The sequence below is a fragment of the Rattus rattus genome, chromosome 9 (assembly GCF_011064425.1).
Source record: "Rattus rattus isolate New Zealand chromosome 9, Rrattus_CSIRO_v1, whole genome shotgun sequence".
In the NCBI taxonomy this organism is placed as follows: Eukaryota; Metazoa; Chordata; class Mammalia; order Rodentia; family Muridae; genus Rattus; species Rattus rattus.
Genome location: NC_046162.1, coordinates 94,180,371 through 94,199,635, shown reverse-complemented (window position 1 = coordinate 94,199,635; position 19,265 = coordinate 94,180,371). Strand labels below are relative to the sequence as shown.

The following is a 19,265-nucleotide window of genomic DNA, read 5'->3' as shown; positions in this document are numbered from 1 at the left end:
AGAAATTCAAATTCTTCCTCGGCTTTGTAGAGTTTAAGACCAAACTTTGCTACATAAGACCACACCTCAAAAACAAAACAAAGTGTTCCAAATAATAGTTTTTAAAAATTAATTAATTTTAAAAAATATCGATTAATGTTTTGCCTTCACATAGTATGCCTGTGCACCACAAACATGCCTGGTACCCCGAGAGATTAAAAGAAGACATTAGATCCCCTGGAATGGAGGTAGATATGATCCACCACTTGGGTACCAGGAATTGGGGTCCCCTGCAAAATCAATAAATCTTTTTAACCCCTAAGCTATCTCTCCCAAACCCTAAAGATTCGTTTTGTTTTGTCTTTTTTTTTTTTTCCCCTGGAGCTGAGGACTAAACCCAGGGCCTTGTGCTTGATAGGCAAGCGCTCTACCACTGAGCTAAATTCCCAACCCCCCTAAAGATTCTTGTAGAGCTTGTAGCAGAGCATGCTAATGACTTCAGGGTCAGGGTTTCTGAGGTTAATGCTTGCTTATTCTAAGTAAGGTACTAGATTTAATGCCTGGCACTACAAACAATAAAATAAAGAATAAAAATAAAAACCCTGCCAGTCAGGATAGTAATTCCAGAACTTGGGAGGCAGAGGCAGGTGATCTCTGTGTTTTTGAGGCCAACCTAATCTACATAGAGAGTTCCAGTACAGCCAAGGATACATAGAGAGACTGTATCAAAGCTAAAATAAAACAACAGTTCTTCCTTGGAAGATGGGAAGAGATAACCTAGAAAAATTAGAAATGTCTCTGGGGGATTTCATTGGTAATGACTTTCTTTTCTCTCTTCTCTTTCCTCTATCAGGCAATAATAACATGCTATAGACAAAAATTGTTCAGTGTAAATCATGAACCTATAAAGGCCTTAGAAGGAAGCTTGGAAAAAATATAGGAGCAGGACTGAGGATGTAACTGGCAGTAGAGCATTTCCAAGTATGCAAGGAGGGTCTGTATTCTGTCTGATGAAGAAAGGTGTATGAAAAGGATTCCACCGGAGTAAAAGATCAGAAACAGAGTAATTCCAGGTGGCCAGAACTGTTACAATCGAAAGGCTACAATAGAACTCTTGTGTTTATCTTTCTCTCGCAGTGTTAAGAATTGAGCCCAGGGGGTTGGAGATTTAGCTCAGTGGTAGAGCGCCTGCCTAGCAAGAACAAGGGCCCTGGGTTCGGTCCCCAGTTCCGAAAAAAAAAAGGGAAAAAAAAAAAAAAAGAATTGAGCCCAGGACTTGACCCACGGTCCCTCTCCCATCAAGCTGTCTCCAGACTCCTAGCATGAACCTGTGGAAAGAGTATTTTCCAACACTGGGGAGGCTGAGGCAAGAGGTAGCATCTGGGCTGCATAGCACGACTCTGTTAAAAAGAGGAGAGGGGAGAGAGGAGTGCAAAGTAGAAGAAGAGTAAATGAATTTTTTTTTTTCGGGGCTGGGGACCGAACCCAGGACCTTGCGCTTCCTAGGCAAGCGCTCTACCACTGAGCCAAATCCCCAACCCAGAAGCAGAGTAAGAAGAAAGCAGAGGGAGGGAGGAAAAGAAGGAACAAATTTAGGACAGAAACTAATATTACTCCTTAGAAACACCCGGCAGACACACCCGGGAGTGGTAGCAAGTTTCGCGTCAATGTTCTCATGGTCACTATTGTAAAGTCCTTGCAGTGAATGTCACTATGTGGTAGACATTGCTCCATGTTCTGGTAATGTTCCAGGAAAGTCTGTAGTTTCATTAATAGTATTATAGGAACGTCAGTTTTCCAGTCTGACTGTCATACTATGGTTATGCATAACACATTCTCTGAAGATCGAGAGATGGCAGGATGGTTAACAGCACTTGTTGATCTCGCAGGGGGCCTGGCTTTCCTTCCTAGCTCCTACAGGGCATTTCATAACCACTTGTAACTCCAGTTCCAGACAATCCAACGCCTGCTTCTGGCCTCTACAGCCACTTGCCTACATGTGGTGCACAAACACAGACACTCACACAAATACACAAAATAAAAACAAGTCAATCTCTTTAAAAATTGTTAAACCATCTTTTATTTTGTTGTCTTGAGAAATGTCCTGGCTGTCCTGGAACTTGCTATGTAGAACAGACTGTCATTGAAATGAAGGGATTTACTGCCTCTGCCTCCTGAGAGCTGGGATTAAAAATCTGGTCCACCTCCACCCAGCAAAAGTGTTAAACTTTTCAAAATAAGCAACGAGTGTAGAGAAACTTGTTATATTGTTTCTATTATCGTCATATTATTATCATTATTCTTTTTAGAATGTAGAGAAACTTGTCATTGTTTTCATTGTTTTTATTATTGTTATCAATTTTTTTTGAGGAAGTGTTTCTCTGTGTAACATGCCTGGCTATCCTGGAACACACTCTGTAAACAGTCTGTCCTCTAACACGCCACCACCACCCAGCTAAAACTGTATTTTTGTTCCTGCCAAGAAATGTTTAACACACACACACATCTATACATCTTCTAAACTACATTACTGAGACAAGTTTTATTACATTCATTTAAAGTGCACAATTCAATGAGTTTTAGTATATCTGCTGAGTTATCACCATTATTTAATTCTAGAATATGCTCATCATTCAAGAAAGAAATGTTGTAGCCATTAGAACTGCATTCTTCCTCAGCCCCAGATTTCTGTCTTAGAGTTCACATGTTCAATATTTCATACAGATATTCTTGAGCAGAGAGGTCTTTTGTGACTGACTTCTTTAACTCGGCATAACTCATCTAAGGTTTATACTTGCTTTAGCATGTGTATCTTCTTGGAAGAAATTCCTATTCCTAGACAAGGCATAGTACTCTATACCTGTATCATTAACATGAGGGGACAGAGGCAGGAGGATTGCAGAGAGTTTTTAAAGGGGGAGAGTGAAGAGATGACTCTTTCAGAGACCTAGATTTGATCGCCAGCACCCACACAGCTGCTCACAACCATCTGTAACAGTAGTTCCAGGGGATCCAGATGCCCTCTTCTGGCTTCCTTGGGTTCCAGGCACACAGACATGCATGTATTCAAAACAACCGTCCCCGTTAGGGGATTAATTCAAAGAAAACAATTTAAAGCCCCATCTATTCAGATCCCTTGCTTTCGTTTGTTTTTTTTTTTTGTTTGTTTGTTTTTTGTTTTTTGTTTTTTCGGAGCTGGGGACCGAACCCAGGGCCTTGCGCTTGCTAGGCAAGTGCTCTACCACTGAGCTAAATCCCCAACCCCTGCTTTCGTTTGTTGAAACTATGTAGTTCAAGCTGTTCTCAACCTCATGGCTGTCCCGTCTTAGTTCTGGATGCTGATAACCAGACACCACTATATTCAGTGGGTGCCTGGGTCCTCTGAACAGAGACTCTGGGGTGGGTTTTCACAGGATGGCCAGTGAATTCCTGATAAGGAGACTTGATGAACACAATCTCTTTTTTCTTTCCTTTTCTTTTTTTTTTTTTTCTTTTCTTTTTTTGGAGCTGGGGACCTAACTGGGGCCTTGTGCTTGCCTAGGCAGCGCTCTACCACTGAAGCTAAATCCCCAACCCCAACACAGTCTCTTAACAGAAGTCAGAGGTTGGGGTTGGGGATTTAGCTCAGTGGTAGAGCGCTTGCCCTAGTGCTTTACAAACCCTGGGTTCGGTCCCAACTCAAAAAAAAAAAAAAAACAAAAAAAAAAAAAAAACCAGAAGTCAGAGGTTAAGACGATCATAGGAATTCTTTTCTTTTCCTCTCTTTCTTTTATTTATTGAGACAGAATCCCAAATAGATCAGCAGACCAGACAAGTCTCAAATTCTCTATGTGACCAAGGATGCCACTTTTTTTTTTTTAAAGATTTATTCATTTATTATATATAAGTACACTGCAGCTGTCTTCAGATACACCAGAAGAGGGCATTGGATCTCTTTACAGATGGTTGTGAGCCACCATGTGGTTGCTGGGAATTGAACTCAGGACCTCTGGAAGAGTAGTTGGGTGCTCTTAACCGCTGAGCCATCTCTCCAGCCCAAGGATGCCACTTTTGATCATCCTGACACTATTTCCCAGGTCCTGGACTTGTAGGTGTGCACCACCACAATCAATTTATCCCGACCTTCGTATATGCCCGGTAAGCGCTGCACTGGCTGGGTTACATTCCCAGGCTGTGGTTCAGAGGCTCTCTATTGCTGGTTTCCTGATCTTTTGTGGTGCTAGAGAGTGAACCCAGAGCCTTACAGTGCACACTAGGCAAGCATTCTGCCTCAGAGCTACAGACCCAGCCTCCTTTTTAAAACCTTTTGTGTATATGAGTGTATACATGTATGTATGTACACCACATATATTCCTGGTGCCACAGAAGACAGAACCTTGGATCCCTGTAACTGGAATTACAGACGGTTGTGAACCACCACGTGGATTCTGAGAATCAAACAGAAGTCCTCTGTAAGAACAAGTGTTCTTAGCCATCGGACCATCTCTCCAGCCCTCTCCTTTTAAGATTTATCTGCTTACTATTTTATGTGAATATGTTTTACCTGTGTGTGTATGTATGTATGTGTGTGTATGTATGTATGTATGTATGTGCACTGTGTACATGCCTGTTACCATGGAGATCAGAAAAGGGCATTGGAGCCCCTGAAACTAAAGTTATAAATAGTCGTGAGTGCCCATGTCGGTACTGGGAATTGAACTTAGGTCCTTTGCAAGAGAAGTAATGCTCTTAGCCACTGAGCCATCTCTCCAGCGCACTGGCCTTGGCAGAGTCTCATTGAACTAACCATGCTGCCTTTGACTAACTCTGGAGTCCAGGCGGGCCTTGAACTAGCTGTTGTCCTCCCGCAGTCCACCCAGTAGCTTGGACTTCCCGCCTGTGCCAGCAGCCCCGGCTCCTCTCTACTTTCTCGGTGGTATTTACTGACACTACACCTTCATTCGGATGAAGTCCAATTTGCCGATCTCTTTTTTTTTTTTTTTTTTTTTTTTTTTTTTTCGGAGCTGGGGACCCGAACCCAGGGCCTTGCGCTTCCTAGGTAAGCGCTCTACCACTGAGCTAAATCCCCAGCCCCTTGCTGATCTCTTTTATCACTTGTGATTTTGGTGTCTCTCGGATTAGCGCTTGTTATCTACTACCCCTGGGCTAGTACTGCCCATGTGCCAGGAGCAACAGTAAGCAGGGCCATGGCTTCTGCATCAGCTCCTGCCTCCAGGTTCCTGCCCTGTCTGATTTCTGCCCTGACTTCCCTGGGTGATGGACCATGCTGTAGACACATAAGCCAAAACAAACAGCTTCCTCCCCAGGCTGATTTTGATCGGGGTGTTTCTATCACAGCATAGAAACCCTCAGAAAGACTCCCAGCACAGTGTGCAGGAAATGCATTCATTTTCCCTTCACTGCTGTTCATGGAAACATGCTCACCTTTCTGCTCCCTGTGTTCTGGTTGCATACGCAACCACTTTCAACATAAAAGTTACTAATCTAATTTTATAGTGTTATTTATTCTTTTTTTAAAAAAAGATTTACTTACTTTTTTGTGAATACACTGCTGCTGTCTTCAGACACACCAGAAGAGGGCATCGGATCCCATTACAGATGGTTGTGAGCCACCATGTGGTTGCTGGGAATTGAACTCAGGACCTCTGGAAGAGCAGTCGGGTGCTCTTAACCGCTGAGCCATCTCTCCAGCCCCATGTTATCCATTCTTAATGTGTGTATGGGAACACTATTCATCCAATGACACACATGTGGAGGGCAGAGGACAACATCATAGAGCTGGTTCTCCCCTTCCACCTTTGCATGGGTTCCAGACAGTGAACTCAGGTCCTCAGGCTTACAAGGCAAACTTCTTTACCTGGTAAGCCATCTTGCAGGTCCTTGTCTTGTTTGGTTTTGTTATGATGAGAATTGAACTTGAAGGCCAGATGGTGGTGATGGTGGTGATGGTGGTGATGGTGGTGGCAGCGGAGGTGGTGGTGGTGCATGCTTTTAATCCCAAGCACCCACAGGACTGCTCATAGCCCTTGTAATCCAGACACTCTTTTCTGGCCTTCTCAGGTTTCTTTTTGTGTAGACATGGCATACTGATACATACACACAAACACACAGACACAAACATGTAAATACAAATAATTGAAAATAAAATCTAAAGGGAAAGAAAGAAGTGGAAAATTAGGTCTGGGAATGTAGCTCACTTGGTGAAGCACTTGCCGTCCTGGGTTCAGTCCTCAGTGCCATAGGGGGAAGGAAAAGAAAACAGAAAGAAAGAAAACTAGAGCCAGGTTAGCAGCACTATAGTGTAGCTGTTTCTTTCTGTCAGCCGTCGTCATCATTTTGGTCATGGAGTAGACCAGCTGTAATCACGCCCATGAAATCCTAATGATAAATCACAAGGCTCGCCCACCCCACAAGGTTATATAGTAGGTAAACATCTGCTGGTTGAGGTAGTGGAACTCTTTGGTGATGCATTTCTTTCCTGAGTCATCCATGCCCGGGTTGGAGTTCCTGGAAACACAGATGTCCACAGCTACTCTTGCTCTTACAAGCAGTTCTGATAACATAAGGTCACAAGTTAGCCTTGAACAGAGTGGATAGACATAACAAAGAAAAAGGAGAAAGCTGGGCTGGCAGGATGACTCTGTGGATAAAGGAGCTTGCCACCAAGGCTGACCCTGTGTTCCACCCCTGAGACCCACACAGTAGGAGAAAAAACCAGCCTCCTTCAAGTTATCCTCTGAACTCTACACACATGCTATAGTACTCACACACATGTGCTGTGGTGCTCACATACATGTGCTGTGGTGCTCACACACATGTGCCGTGGTGCTCACACACATGTGCTGTGGTGCTCACACACATGTGCTGTGGTGTTCACATACATTGGCTATGATGATTAGGCTTCCCTCCAACAAGTAAATAAATATGATTAAAAAAAACAAAACAAGGGGTTGGGGATTTAGCTCAGTGGTAGAGCGCTTGCCTAGCAAGTGCAAGGCCCTGGGTTCAGTCCCCAGCTCCGAAAAAAAGAAAAGAAAAAAAAAAAAAAGGAGAGAAAGCAATAAAATCCGATAAAGCCTGTGTCAAAGATTTGCTGACAAGGATGAAAGCTTCTGCCCTGTCTCCTTGCAAGGAGGCTTATCTCAGCCTGTGTCATGGTTCATATGAGTAATTCAGGTATGGAGAGTTCTAAAGGGCCCCGGGCTACAGACTGTGTTTTAAGGTTGTTCACTGACTTAACTGATTGTTTTAGTATGTATTCCCCAACTAATCAGCATGGCTGTTTTGTGGACCTTCACTCTCAGGAGTTACTTATTCACCTTCCACATCCAAAAAAACAAACAACAAACAAATAACAACAAAAAACAAACAACCCCCCCCACAACAGAAAACCAACCAACCAATCAAGAATGAGCAGGCACTGCATCCACCTGTAATTATGCAAAAACAGGCTTACTTTGAGTCAAGGTGTCACTATGTAGCCCTTGCTTTATAGAGCATCTGGCCTTGACCTCACAGTCCTCTGTCTGCCTCTGCCTCCAGAGTGCTGGGATTAAAGGTAGATGCTACTTTACTTGGCTTCAAACTCAAGAGGTGAGGATGATCTGATCGTCCAATCCTGCTGCCTGTACTTCCTTCCTAAGTGCTGGGTTTATAGCCCTGCACCACTATGCCTGGTCTATGTAGCCATACAATGCTGGGTTCGGGGGAGTCTAGGGCTTAGTGTGTATTAGACAAGTACTCTACCAACTAAGCTACATCCCCAGCCCAGCTACTAATACCATCAAAGCTTTAATCATATTAGAAGTGAGGAGTGGATGGGAGTACACGGGAAGCTGCAGAAGAGCTCTCTCAGTGCTCAGGGGACTGAGGTAAGAGATTTATTTCAAGTTTGAGATGAGCGTGGATACAAAGTGAATCTCTGTGGAAATAAAAAGAAGGAAGGAAAGGAGGAAAGGACGGAGGGAGGGAAGAGCACGGCTAGTTAAACTGAAGAAAGCTATACAAAGAGTAAGGCAGATAGTAGCGAGTGTGAAGACAAATCACTTGACAAGCTTTGCTTTTGTCTTTTTTAAAAAAGATTGGGCTGGAGAGATGGCTCAGAGGTGAAGAGCACTGACTGCTCTCCCAGAGGTGCTGAGTTCAAATCCCAGCAACCACATGGTGGCTCACAACCATCTGTAATGGGCATTCAACACCCTTTTCTGGTGTGTCTGAAGACAGTGATAGTGTATTCATATACCTAATATAAATAAATATCTAAAAAGATCACACACACACACACACACACACACACACGCTGTAGCGGTCTTCAGACACATCAGAAGAGGGCATCAGATCCTATTACAGATGGTTGTGAGCCACCATGTGGTTGCTGGGAATTGAACTCAGGACCTCTGGAAGAGTAGTCACTGCTCTTAACCACTGAGCCATCTCTCCAGCCCATGCTTTTGTCTTAAGGAGGAAGCTAGACAGGATGCACTTTATACATGAATGAAATTGGCAAAGGACAAGTCCAATAAGTGTTAAGGAAAAGGGGGTACACAGCTGTGGTGGAACCCGTATTAAAAGGCTCTGGGTATCCTGTTTCTGACACACAGGCACTCATAAACACACAGGCCACTGGATGTCTCAGGCAGAGAAAGCCATGATAGATTGGCTTTTTTTAAACAATCACGGACTGTGGAGAATATATATATATATATATATATATATATATATATTTTTTTTTTGGTTCTTTTTTTCGGAGCTGGGGATCGAACCCAGGGCCTTGCGCTTCCTAGGCAAGCGCTCTAACCACTGAGCTAAACCCCAACCCCTGTGGAGAATATTTTTAAGGCCTTCATTGTTATCCAGGCTAGAGCTGATGGTTATTCAAATGCAGATGGGACAGCAGAAGTGGCAAAAGAGTGTGAGAGACATTCTGAACAGGAGGTGTGGGGGGCGGGGTTGTGAGGGGTGGTGTGATTTACTGCACATGTGTATAAGGTCTACAGGAGGTGGGATAGCTAGAGGAGACCTATGTTTCCTAACTTAGTACAGTTGCTATGCACAGCCTGGAAGACACTGGAAAGGGTGTAGGCTTGGATAGAAAGGTTCTAAGTGAGGGTCTGACCGCCCCTTGGATGTCAGGATGCAGCAAGCCTACCTCTGTATGTAGTTCATCCCCTCCCAGGCTATGGGTCCTATGGGTCACATGGCTCTGTAGCCATCATTCCCGGTCCATCCTCTGAGGGGCTCCCATTTACCCCGTTTAACAAAATGCTGACTCTAGGCTCTTGAGTCATTTTACTCATTGTTATTGTACCTCACCCAGATCTCTTGGGACATAGTGTGTCCTTTATAAACGTTTGTTAGAGGGGGAACAAAGAAGAAAAAATGAAATAAACCCCTTGGAATGGCAAAATAAAATGACTCTGCTTCCTTAGATCACAGCACTGGTAGTTTTGCTTGACAGTTTGTAAATATGTTAAAAATCAGTCTAATACCATTTAAGATGGATCAAAAACCTTAATTTAGGGCTGGAGAGATGGCTCAGTGGTTAAGAGCAGTGGCTGCTCTTCCAGAGGTCCTGAGTTCAAATCCTAGCAACTACATGGTGGCTCACAACCATCTGTGATGTGATCTGATGCCCTCTTCTGGTGTGTCTGAGACAGCTACAGTGTACTTATATATAATAAATAAATAAATCTTAAAAAAAAAACCCTTAATTTAAAACCTGAAACACTGACACTTCTAGAAGACATAGGGGATATACCCTTCAAGATATTGGTGTGCAAGAACTTTTTGAATAGAACACCAACAGCACAAGAAGTAACCATTATCATCAGACCGGACTCTGTGAGAAAATAAAGAGTTGCAAAGGAAATAATGGGCAGAGTTAACAAACAGCACACAGGATGGGAGAAAATCTGTATCAGCTACTCTTCAGATAGGGGGCATTAGCCCCCTATTAAGCCAGAGATGACAAGAATCGCAGAAACTAAATGCCAAGGAAATAAAACTCCAACCAATAAATGGGCAAATGTACTGAATGGACAGTCTAAAAACAAACAAACAAACAAACAAAACAAACACAACAAAACAGCAACTATTTTAAAAGTGTTCAATATCCCAGCCATTCGGGAAATGCAAACTCTAACTACTCTGAGATAGCATCTCACCCCATTCACAGTGGCTAACATCAACAAATCTGACAACAGATGTTGGAAAGGATGTGGAATTCTCACTGTCACTGTTAGGGGCAGCTCAAACTAGCACAGCCATGGTGAAAATCAGTTTGGAGATTTCTCTCCTATGACCCCACTATTTCACTCCTGGATCTATACCCAGAGAACAACACACCCTACCATAGAGTTATCTGCACCGCCATATTTATCGCTGCCCTATTCACTAGACCAAGGAGTTGGAGCCAGCCTCGTTGTTCCTCAACAGATGAATAGATAGTGAAGAATTGGTCTGTATGTAAAATGGAATACTATTCAGCTCTGAAGAAAAATGTAATCACAAAATTTGTGGAAAGATGGAAGGATTTGGAATATATAACATTGAGCAAGGTCGTAGGTATAAAATTTTTTGCCACCTACTTTAAATAAGGGTTCAACCTCTCCTCTAGCCCACCACCCAGCAGAGAAACGTTATTAGGATGAGGGGAAGTGGACCTGTTCAGCAATAGTTCTTTGGGGGTGAGCTCGATCTTCTTTGGCAGCAGTTCAGTCCCGTAGCAAACACCATATACGACTAAGCGGCTGCAGACCAGTCCTCTAGGCAGGCAGACCCCAGGCACGAACCAGCAGCTCCAGTCCGGTCCTTTCAGCAAGCAGACACCAGGCAGCTGTAGTTCAGTCCTGAAGAAACCACCAGGCTCACAAAGAATAGCAAAGCTCAGTGCTCATCTCCCACTGTCTGTGGGGTCACATTGTTTCTCCTTCCTCAAGTGTCCTTTCATGTGTCTGCTATAGCCAAACACCCTTTTACCTGTGTCTGCTTCAGGACAACAGTCTTTCACGTGTCTGCTTAGCAAGACATCTGTGCTTTCACCTGTGTGCCCTAGCAAACCATCATTTGATATAACTAACTTTCCAAAGAACTAGATGTTTCCACTTCACAAGGTCACATAATCTTAAAAAAAAAAAAAAATGCGGGTTGGGGATTTAGCTCAGTGGTAGAGCACTTGCCTAGCAAGCACAAGTCCCTGGGTTTGGTCCCCAGCTCCGAAAATAAGAAAAAATAAAAAACCATGCATATTCTCCCTCATACGCAGAGTCTGGACAATGATATATGTATTTATATAAACAACTGTACATGCGGATTCAGTTTAAGATGTAGAAAAGAGGACAGGGATGAGGTAGGATTAATGCAGGGAATGGAGGAGGGTTATGAAAGAGAAAAAAAAGGTAACTGACATCTAATTGTAACTCTCTGGTGGATGTTTTGTTTCCAGCAGTGGACAGGTGCATAAAATACATTCTATAAAGAAAGTATAAAATTCAGCTGAAGCACCCCAGCCTTCACTCCAAAGGGCTATTGTAACTACAAGTTCACTGAGGCCTACTGTCTTTGGATCTGGTTAATTTCATTCTGTGGTATCTTTTTTTTTTATTTGTAACATGTTTTTTTTATAATAACATTTAAAATTTGTTTAAAAAGTTAAAGACATTTTAAAATCAAGTATTGAAAATTTTCAATCATTTCAAGTAGCATTTTGAAACATTTTGTTTTTGCATTTTGTGTTGAAACAGATGGGGTTATATTTAGAAACGGAACACAAAGTTTGTATGAATTTTTAAGACTCAATATTCAGGAAAGAAGTAGTGCTCCGGCTCCGGCCGCCTTAACCTGTACCCACTGCTTGCCCCAACTCTCTAGGGCCCCAGTGACCACTGGATTACTATGGGGGAGGAGCACATTTGGAGTGGGCAAAGACTTAGGTTTAGGGGAAGGAAGGGCAGGAGGCTGAGGCAAAGTATGCTCTGAGCTGGTGGCTACAGAGAACTGGTGAGCTCATGGTACTCTAGTTCTTTCATCTCTTGTATACTTGGGATCTGCAAGTCTCCCAGCGGCAATTGACCAGTGAAGGTCACAGAGATGAAGAAGTTCTTAAGGGCATGCGCAGATAAGTCTGAGTGAGAAGGTAAATATTAACTGGAAAATCTGAGGTTGGAGACATGGCACGGCAGTTTAGAGCACATACTGCAGATGAACCGAGTTTCATCCCCAGCACACACATTGGGAATCCAACAACACCCTCTTCTGGCCTCTGGGGCACCAGGCATGCACACAGTGTGCATACATACATGCAGGCTAACATTTGCACATATAGGATAAAGCTAAGTAAATCATGAGCCGAGTACGGTGGTGCACGCCTCTGATCCTAGCTCTTGGGAGGCAGAGGCAAAGGGATCTCTGAGATGTGAAACCACCCTGGTCTATACTGCATCCGGGGTTACAGCATGAATACATATATTCCCTGGCATGTCAGATGTTACTCCAAGGATTGTGCTTTCGGTAGTAGTAGGGGTAGGGAGTCCTTTCCAGGGACCCTCACTTTGTACTCTCTCTTTTTTTTTAAAGATTTATTTATTTATTTTATGTGTATGAGTACACTGTAGCTGTCTTCAGACACACCAGAAGAGGGCATCAGATCCCATTACAGATGGTTGTGAGCCACCATGTGGTTGCTGGGATTTGAACTCAGGACCTCTGGAAGAGCAGTCGGCGCTCTTAACCTCTGAGCCATCTCTCCAGCCCCACTTTGTACTATTAAACACACATGGCTTGTACCCTTATCTCTGAGAAAGAGCTCCCTGAGACTGAGTCACACCAGTGTTTGGATTCTGAAGAAGGTGTGTGTGAATCTACCAGATTAGAGGCAGCTATTGTACAAGGCCAACGTCAGTGGCAGTCATGTCTGCAGAGGAAAGCTAAAGTGACATCGCCCTGGACAGAGACTGGAGTCTCAGAAAGTGCAGAAGTCAATAGTTGCTGCATCGGTCTGGCTGACGGTCAAACCAAAGCATTGTGATGTGGAAATGGCGTTTCAGAGGTAATGTATCTGACCTGATTGATCCGTGACATCAGTGTCTGGCTTGTCCGCTTTGGCATTTCTCCACCCTTAACTCTGCTCATATCCTCTTTTTTTTTTTTTTTTAAGATTTATTTATTTATTTATTTATTTATTTATTTATTTATTCCATGTATTGAGTACACTGTCACTGTCTTTAGACACACCAGAAGAGGGCATCGGATCCCATTACAGATGATTGTGAGTCACCATGTGGTTGCTGGGAATTGAACTCAGGACTTCTGAAGAGCAGTCAGTGCTCTTAACCACTGAGCCACCTCTCCAGCCCTCCAATGTATTTATTTCTTGATTGTGTGCATGTGTATGGCATGCCTGTGGAGGTCAAAGGATAGCATAACGAGGCTATTATTTATCACCAGTTGGTCAGTTTTGGTGGAAAATACCTTTATTTGCTGAACCATCACACAGGATCTAGGTTTGCTATTTTTTTTAATTCTTTTTTTTTAAGTATTTATTTTGTATATGAGTATTCAGTTGCTGTCCTCAGACACACCAGAAGAGGGCATCAGATCCAATTACAGATGGTTGTGAGCCACCACGTGGTTGCTGGGAATTGAACTCAGGACCATTGGAAGAACAGTCAGTGTTCTTAGCCATTGAGCCATCTCTCTAGCTCCCTTTTTTAAAATTCTTACATTTATTTTTTTCCTTGGGGAAGGAGGGCCCATGCTGCAGGGCACATGTGGAAGTCAGAGGAGAGGTGGTGAGAGTTTATTCTAGCCTCAGTACCATGTGCAAACTGAGCCTCGAACTCAGGCAATTAGGCACACACCTTTCATCCTGGCACTTGGCACTTGGGAGGTGGCAGAAGCAGGTGGATCTCTGTGAGTTCCAGGCTGGCCAGAGCTACACGTGCACGCACACACACACACACACACACACACACACACACACACACACACACACAGAGATCAAACAAAAAAACACAGGTTATCAGACCTGAGAGCAAGTGTTTTTACCTACAGAGACAGTTCCCTGAACCCTGGGTTTGTTTTCTGACCATAGAGGATCTAATAACACTCTAGGTATTTGTAGGCCCCACAGAATGTTTTAGCCTGCCCTGGTGTGGTGGTACACTTCCATACTCAGTATCTAAGGAGTAGAGGCAGGGGGATGCAGAGAATTCTAATGCTAGCCTTCACTACATCACTACATTCATGCCAATTTCAACACACACACACACACACACACACACACACAGGCACACAGACACACAGACACACAGACACACAGACACACACAGACACACACACACACACACACACACACACACACACACACACACACACACACACACACACACAGAGAATCCCATAGGATAAATAGAACAAAGACAGGGAGGAGAGGGAAAGAGACAGAAACCTTAACAGGAATCCTCCCAACTCAAAGCTTCCACAACTCTGCATCACATGGAAGACCAGGATACCATTGGAGCCAAGAAAAATGACTCAAAGCAATCACATTCACAGTAGCATAGCAGAGCAATTTCTTCATATACAATAGGGTTAGTGTTCTGAGTCCTTAGCTCAACGCTCCCTCTGCAGTAAAGCTCCTCCCTTTCCCTGGAAGACAGAGTCTACCAGCAAGTTGCTGGGCAAGATGGTGAGTTAGCCATGGTGTTACCAAGGTGACCAGAACCTTATCCAACAAAGCACTTGAACCCAGGACTCATGGATGCTAGATAATGTTCCGGCTGCCATGCCCAGTGTTTTCGCTCTTTCTTCTTTGGTTTGTTTGTTGTTTGCTTGTTTGTTAAAACAGGATCTCATGTAGCCCAGGCTGGCCTTGAACTCCTAGTCCTTTCGCTTGTCAATCCCAAGTACTAGCATTTTCAGCATGTGCCATCTTGCCAGGCTCTAGTCTTTGCTATTTGCCCCTCTTTGCTCCTATTTTTCTGACTGTAATGGAGATCTCAAGCAACATTCTAACCCCCGCCCCCCTCTCTCTCTCTCTCTCTCTCTCTCTCTCTCTCTCTCTCTCTCTCTCTCTCTCTCTCTCTCCCTCATCCCTTTGTTCCTCCTCCTTGCTTCCTTTGGATGTTACCTAGTTATCAGGTCCCCACCCTGCCACCCATTCCCCCCTATAGTTGCCTCTGTTCTGGCTTATCCTTCTGTCTCACTGCACATCCCTGATTCCAACTCCACCTCTTCCCGCTGGTCTCTGTCTGTGTCAGCCTGTCCCTGTGTCTCACGGCAGCTGCTTGTGCTTTGTCCTTCTGCCCATCATGCTTCCTGCTCCTATACAGCAAGCCTTCCTCATGCCGCCTCTCCCATCTCCGTCCCATTTCCGCCTCTCCTCCCACTGTTAATCTCTCCGTTCACCACTGTCTCCCCATCTCCCCTGAGTCTGCTTTAGTATTTTGATGTCTATGTGAGTTGGCCCTTTCTTGGGGTTGCTTTCTGCCTACATCCCTATTTTTCTTGCCTTTTTTTGTTTGTAATCATTTTACCAATGCTATGATTTGGGTTCCTCTCGGTCTCTGTAACAACTTTTCTCAATAAATCTGCTGAAGCTTTGCTCTTCCTTACCCTCGAGATCTCTTTGCCTGGATTCTCTATAGGTTTAATCTTTCTCTCTTCTTTCCAGACCTCTCTCTGTGCACATCTGTCTTCCTCATCCTTTTTGTCTTTCACTCCCTTCACTTCTTTGTGTGTGTGTGTGTGTGTGTGTGTGTGTGTGTGTGTGTGTGTGTGTGTAGCAGGCTGGCTTCGAACTCAGATCCACCTGCCTCTGTCTGTTCAGCACATCCCACTGGCCTGTGCTACTAGGACTGGCTCCCTTCACTTCTTTGCAGCGCCTTTTTTCCTTCCTTCCATCCTTTTTCAAGACAGGGTTTCTCTGTATAGCTTTGGCTGTCCTGGAGCTCACTCTATAGATCAGGCTGGCCTCAGAGATCTACCTGCCTCTGCCTCCCAAGTGCTGGGATTAAGACCACCACTGCCCGGCCTGGCCCGCTTTTCAAAAGCCCTTCCTGCCTCTTCTTTTTGCTTCTGCATTTCTTTTATTTTTTTAGAGATTTATTTATTTTATGTTTATGAGTACACTGTAGCTGTCTTCAGACACACCAGAAGAGGGCATCAGATCCCATTACAGATGGTTGTGAGCCACCATGTGGTTGCTGGGATTTGAACTCAGGATCTCTGGAAGAGCAGTCAGTGCTCTTAACCACTGAGCCATCCCTCCACCCCTCCTGTACCTTTTCTACTGATGATGAAGAGCTATCACTTTCTGCCCTGCCATTCAGTACAACAGTGACCTTAATCTGCTCTTCAGTTCTGTATTCTAGGCATCCTGACTAGAAAGGGAGGAGATGAGCAATGGGAGACTTGGCTGCAGAGACTGGGAGGAAAGAGGCTTCAGGACTCCAGAAGAGGGTCAGTCAGCTACCCTGTCCCTCCAGAGGGACATGGGAGGCTCCTCTGCCCTGCTCTGCCTCTACCTCAATGTTCGAAACACCAAAGCCATGAAAAGCTTTGCACTGGGTGATCACACCGGATACATTAGTCCTTTCTATGGTTCAGGGCTTCTGTGCTGCCTTAGGAGACATACCACATCCATCTAAGAATTTACATTTCTTTTAAAAGGTCAGAAGCTAAAGGCTGTACACAGTAGAGTAGGGTTGATTGGAAGTATCAGTAGCAACTGCTGTGGCCTGGCTTCTGTCTGTCACTGGTACTGCCATGTCCCTCCCTCCTGGCAACAGATAATGTTTCTTGTGTTCTTATCTCATTTCCAGAATAAATGAAGTTTCTCTGCTTCTGGCTCTGGCCCCCTCCATGCCAGGCCTCTCTGATTCTAGAAGGACCTCTTCTCCCGGTGTTTGTCCTTATGCAGGAGCAAAGGAATTCAGTGAGCAGTAGCCTAGGTTTGCACATAGCTACTAACCGCCAAATTTCTTCTTGGATCTTGGGAAGGGGAGAGAAATGAGTTACCTGAAAAAGGTCCTGAGACACTGATGATACAGTTTAGCCCTTGCTACACAGTAAACTATGCAGTGGGTTACCACCTCCTCTTCCCAGCCCCACCTTCCTGTGGGCTGACAGAAGAGAAAACCTCCATGCCTTTCAGACTGAGAGTGGAATTGTTCCTGGTGACAGGCTCACATGTCTTGGTTTGCTGAGTCTCCTTGTGCACAAGAATAAATGGGTAGGGCCGAGGCTGCAAGACATCCTTGATCAGAATTCGAACTCCCAGTGAGATGCTTATGCTACCCACCGTGACCAGCCCAGTTCCACAAAGGATGACCAGAGCAAGAGACACCTGGTAGTGCTGCCGAAACAACCACAGACTCATCCATCCCAGAGGTAGAAGGCGAAAGAGGACCAGGGTGGTCAGGGTGGCCCAACTGCTTACTCTGAAGGCCAAGGATGAGGCCTTATGGGAGAGCAGCAGCAGCTTCCGTAGATGCAGACAGATGGAGTTCAGCTCCAGAAGTAGAGATACCATAGAGAAGCCCACAAAGTGGCCAGACACAACGGCGGTGCTGAGGCAGCTCACTACCTGCAAGCAAGGTTCCAAGTCAGAGGGCTTTGCATGACCTGAACCCCCAGTATCCTGATCCTTACTGGGGACAGCCAAGCGTTTCCCCCCACTTTCTGTCTCATCTTTCCTGCTAGTAGCTTTTAAAAAGTATCTATTTATGTATTTTTATTTATTCACTTTATATTACCCAAGCATTTTTTTCTTTTCTTTCTTTTTTTTTTTTTTTCGGTACCGGGGACCGAACCCAGGGCCTTTTGCTTGCTAGGCAAGCGCTCTCCCCTGAGCCAAATCCCCAACCCCTACCCAAGCATTTTTTAGCACTCCCTCCAATCCTGACCTTTCTGCTGACCCTTATCTAGTGGCATGAGTGGCCCTGGACCAGAGACTCTCTCACCCCAAAGCCACACTATTTGCATAGCACACCCTACCTTTCATTTCTGGCCTTTTCTGCCTCATTCCCACATCCTAAACTGAATTCAGCGATTTCATGGTTAGCTGGACATTTGTGGGAGATCCAAACTCCTTGGGCAGTGCCCAGGAGGGGCTAGCAGTCAAAACCTCTCTCCGATTCAGTCCAAGACCAGGAAAATAGATTTTCAGGGGGCTTTGTGGGAAAGTCAGAGGACAGAACACTGAAGAGAGAGGTTGGGCCCTTGAGTTTGGCACGCTCCCTTTCTGTCTAGCTCTCCCTTCAGAGTCTTACCACTAAGTGGTGACAGAGAAGGTCCCAGGTCTGGGCCAACGTCTGATTCCACAGCATGTCAACTCCATCTGCCACGAAATAACCTGCGGGCACCAGAGAGGATTATGAGGCACCTCACTCGGAGCTGATGCACAGCCTAGAGAGATGTCTCAAGTCCCACTTTTCTCAGGTCCTTAATTACAGCAAACCTCCAGCAACATCTGCTCCATTCCAAAGAGGGGGAGGGATCTAGAATTCCTGTTCCAACAAGGTCTTTCCTGATTCAGCCTTTTCTGTACACTCACCCACTGACACTGCTACTAGGACCCGTGCCCACGATGGGTGATCATAAATCGGGTCCGTGACCATCTGAGGAAACAGCCACAGCCTGGAGAAGATGAGGAGCTAAGGTCAATTTCTCCAAGACCTAGATCCATTCTCCCACTAGATACTCCCACCCATCTACAACCCAAACCAGTTTCAGACTTTGAAGACCTCTCATTCACTCCAAAAGGTACCCATCCAGGGTTCCAACCTCAGTCTCCCAGGCCCTCTTCTCCACCCCCACCCCTCAGTGCTTTGTCAGTACCCAAGTTCCGCACCCGACCAGTGCTCCTGTTCCAGAGAGTAGGCTGTGCATCAGCGAAACGAAAATGTTCCGCCACATCCAGCGTTCCCGAATCGATTCCGGGGTGGGCATCAGCTGCAGCCCCCAATGCAGTCCCCGAAACGCCGCGAAAGAGGCGCCAGCCACAAGGAGTCCCCCGGATGCCATGGTCTGGCAGGTCAGCTAGGTTTCAGTCCGTCTCTTTGATCCTGGTACCCGATGCCCGGAACCTCGAATGGCCCCGGAGGAGTTGGGATCTGTCTTTTCCACCTGGCTGTGCCGGGGGCTTCTTGACCTGCATTATCTAGCGTGTTGTAACTTTCCCGGCTTGTCCACGCCCCCATCCCTTGGCTGAACAGTGATTGGCGCAGCTGTGGGGCCACCGCCTGTGGAGCCACGGAACCGATGGCGTCCCGCCCCTGCCTGGAGAT

At 45.2% G+C, this 19,265-nt stretch overlaps 1 protein-coding gene across 1 annotated transcript; it reads right to left on the bottom strand.

Annotated features, from left to right (window-relative positions):
* Nucleotides 1-16,694: 16,694 nt before the first annotated feature.
* Nucleotides 16,695-19,209, bottom strand: Tlcd2 (TLC domain containing 2). Its single transcript, XM_032913406.1, has 4 exons — nucleotides 18,830-19,209; nucleotides 18,533-18,615; nucleotides 18,249-18,331; nucleotides 16,695-17,563 (listed from the first exon to the last, which is right to left on the bottom strand). The coding sequence occupies exons 1-4, from the start codon at nucleotides 19,000-19,002 to the stop codon at nucleotides 17,063-17,065; spliced, it is 840 nt and encodes a 279-aa protein (XP_032769297.1). The 5' UTR covers nucleotides 19,003-19,209; the 3' UTR covers nucleotides 16,695-17,062.
* Nucleotides 19,210-19,265: the final 56 nt, after the last annotated feature.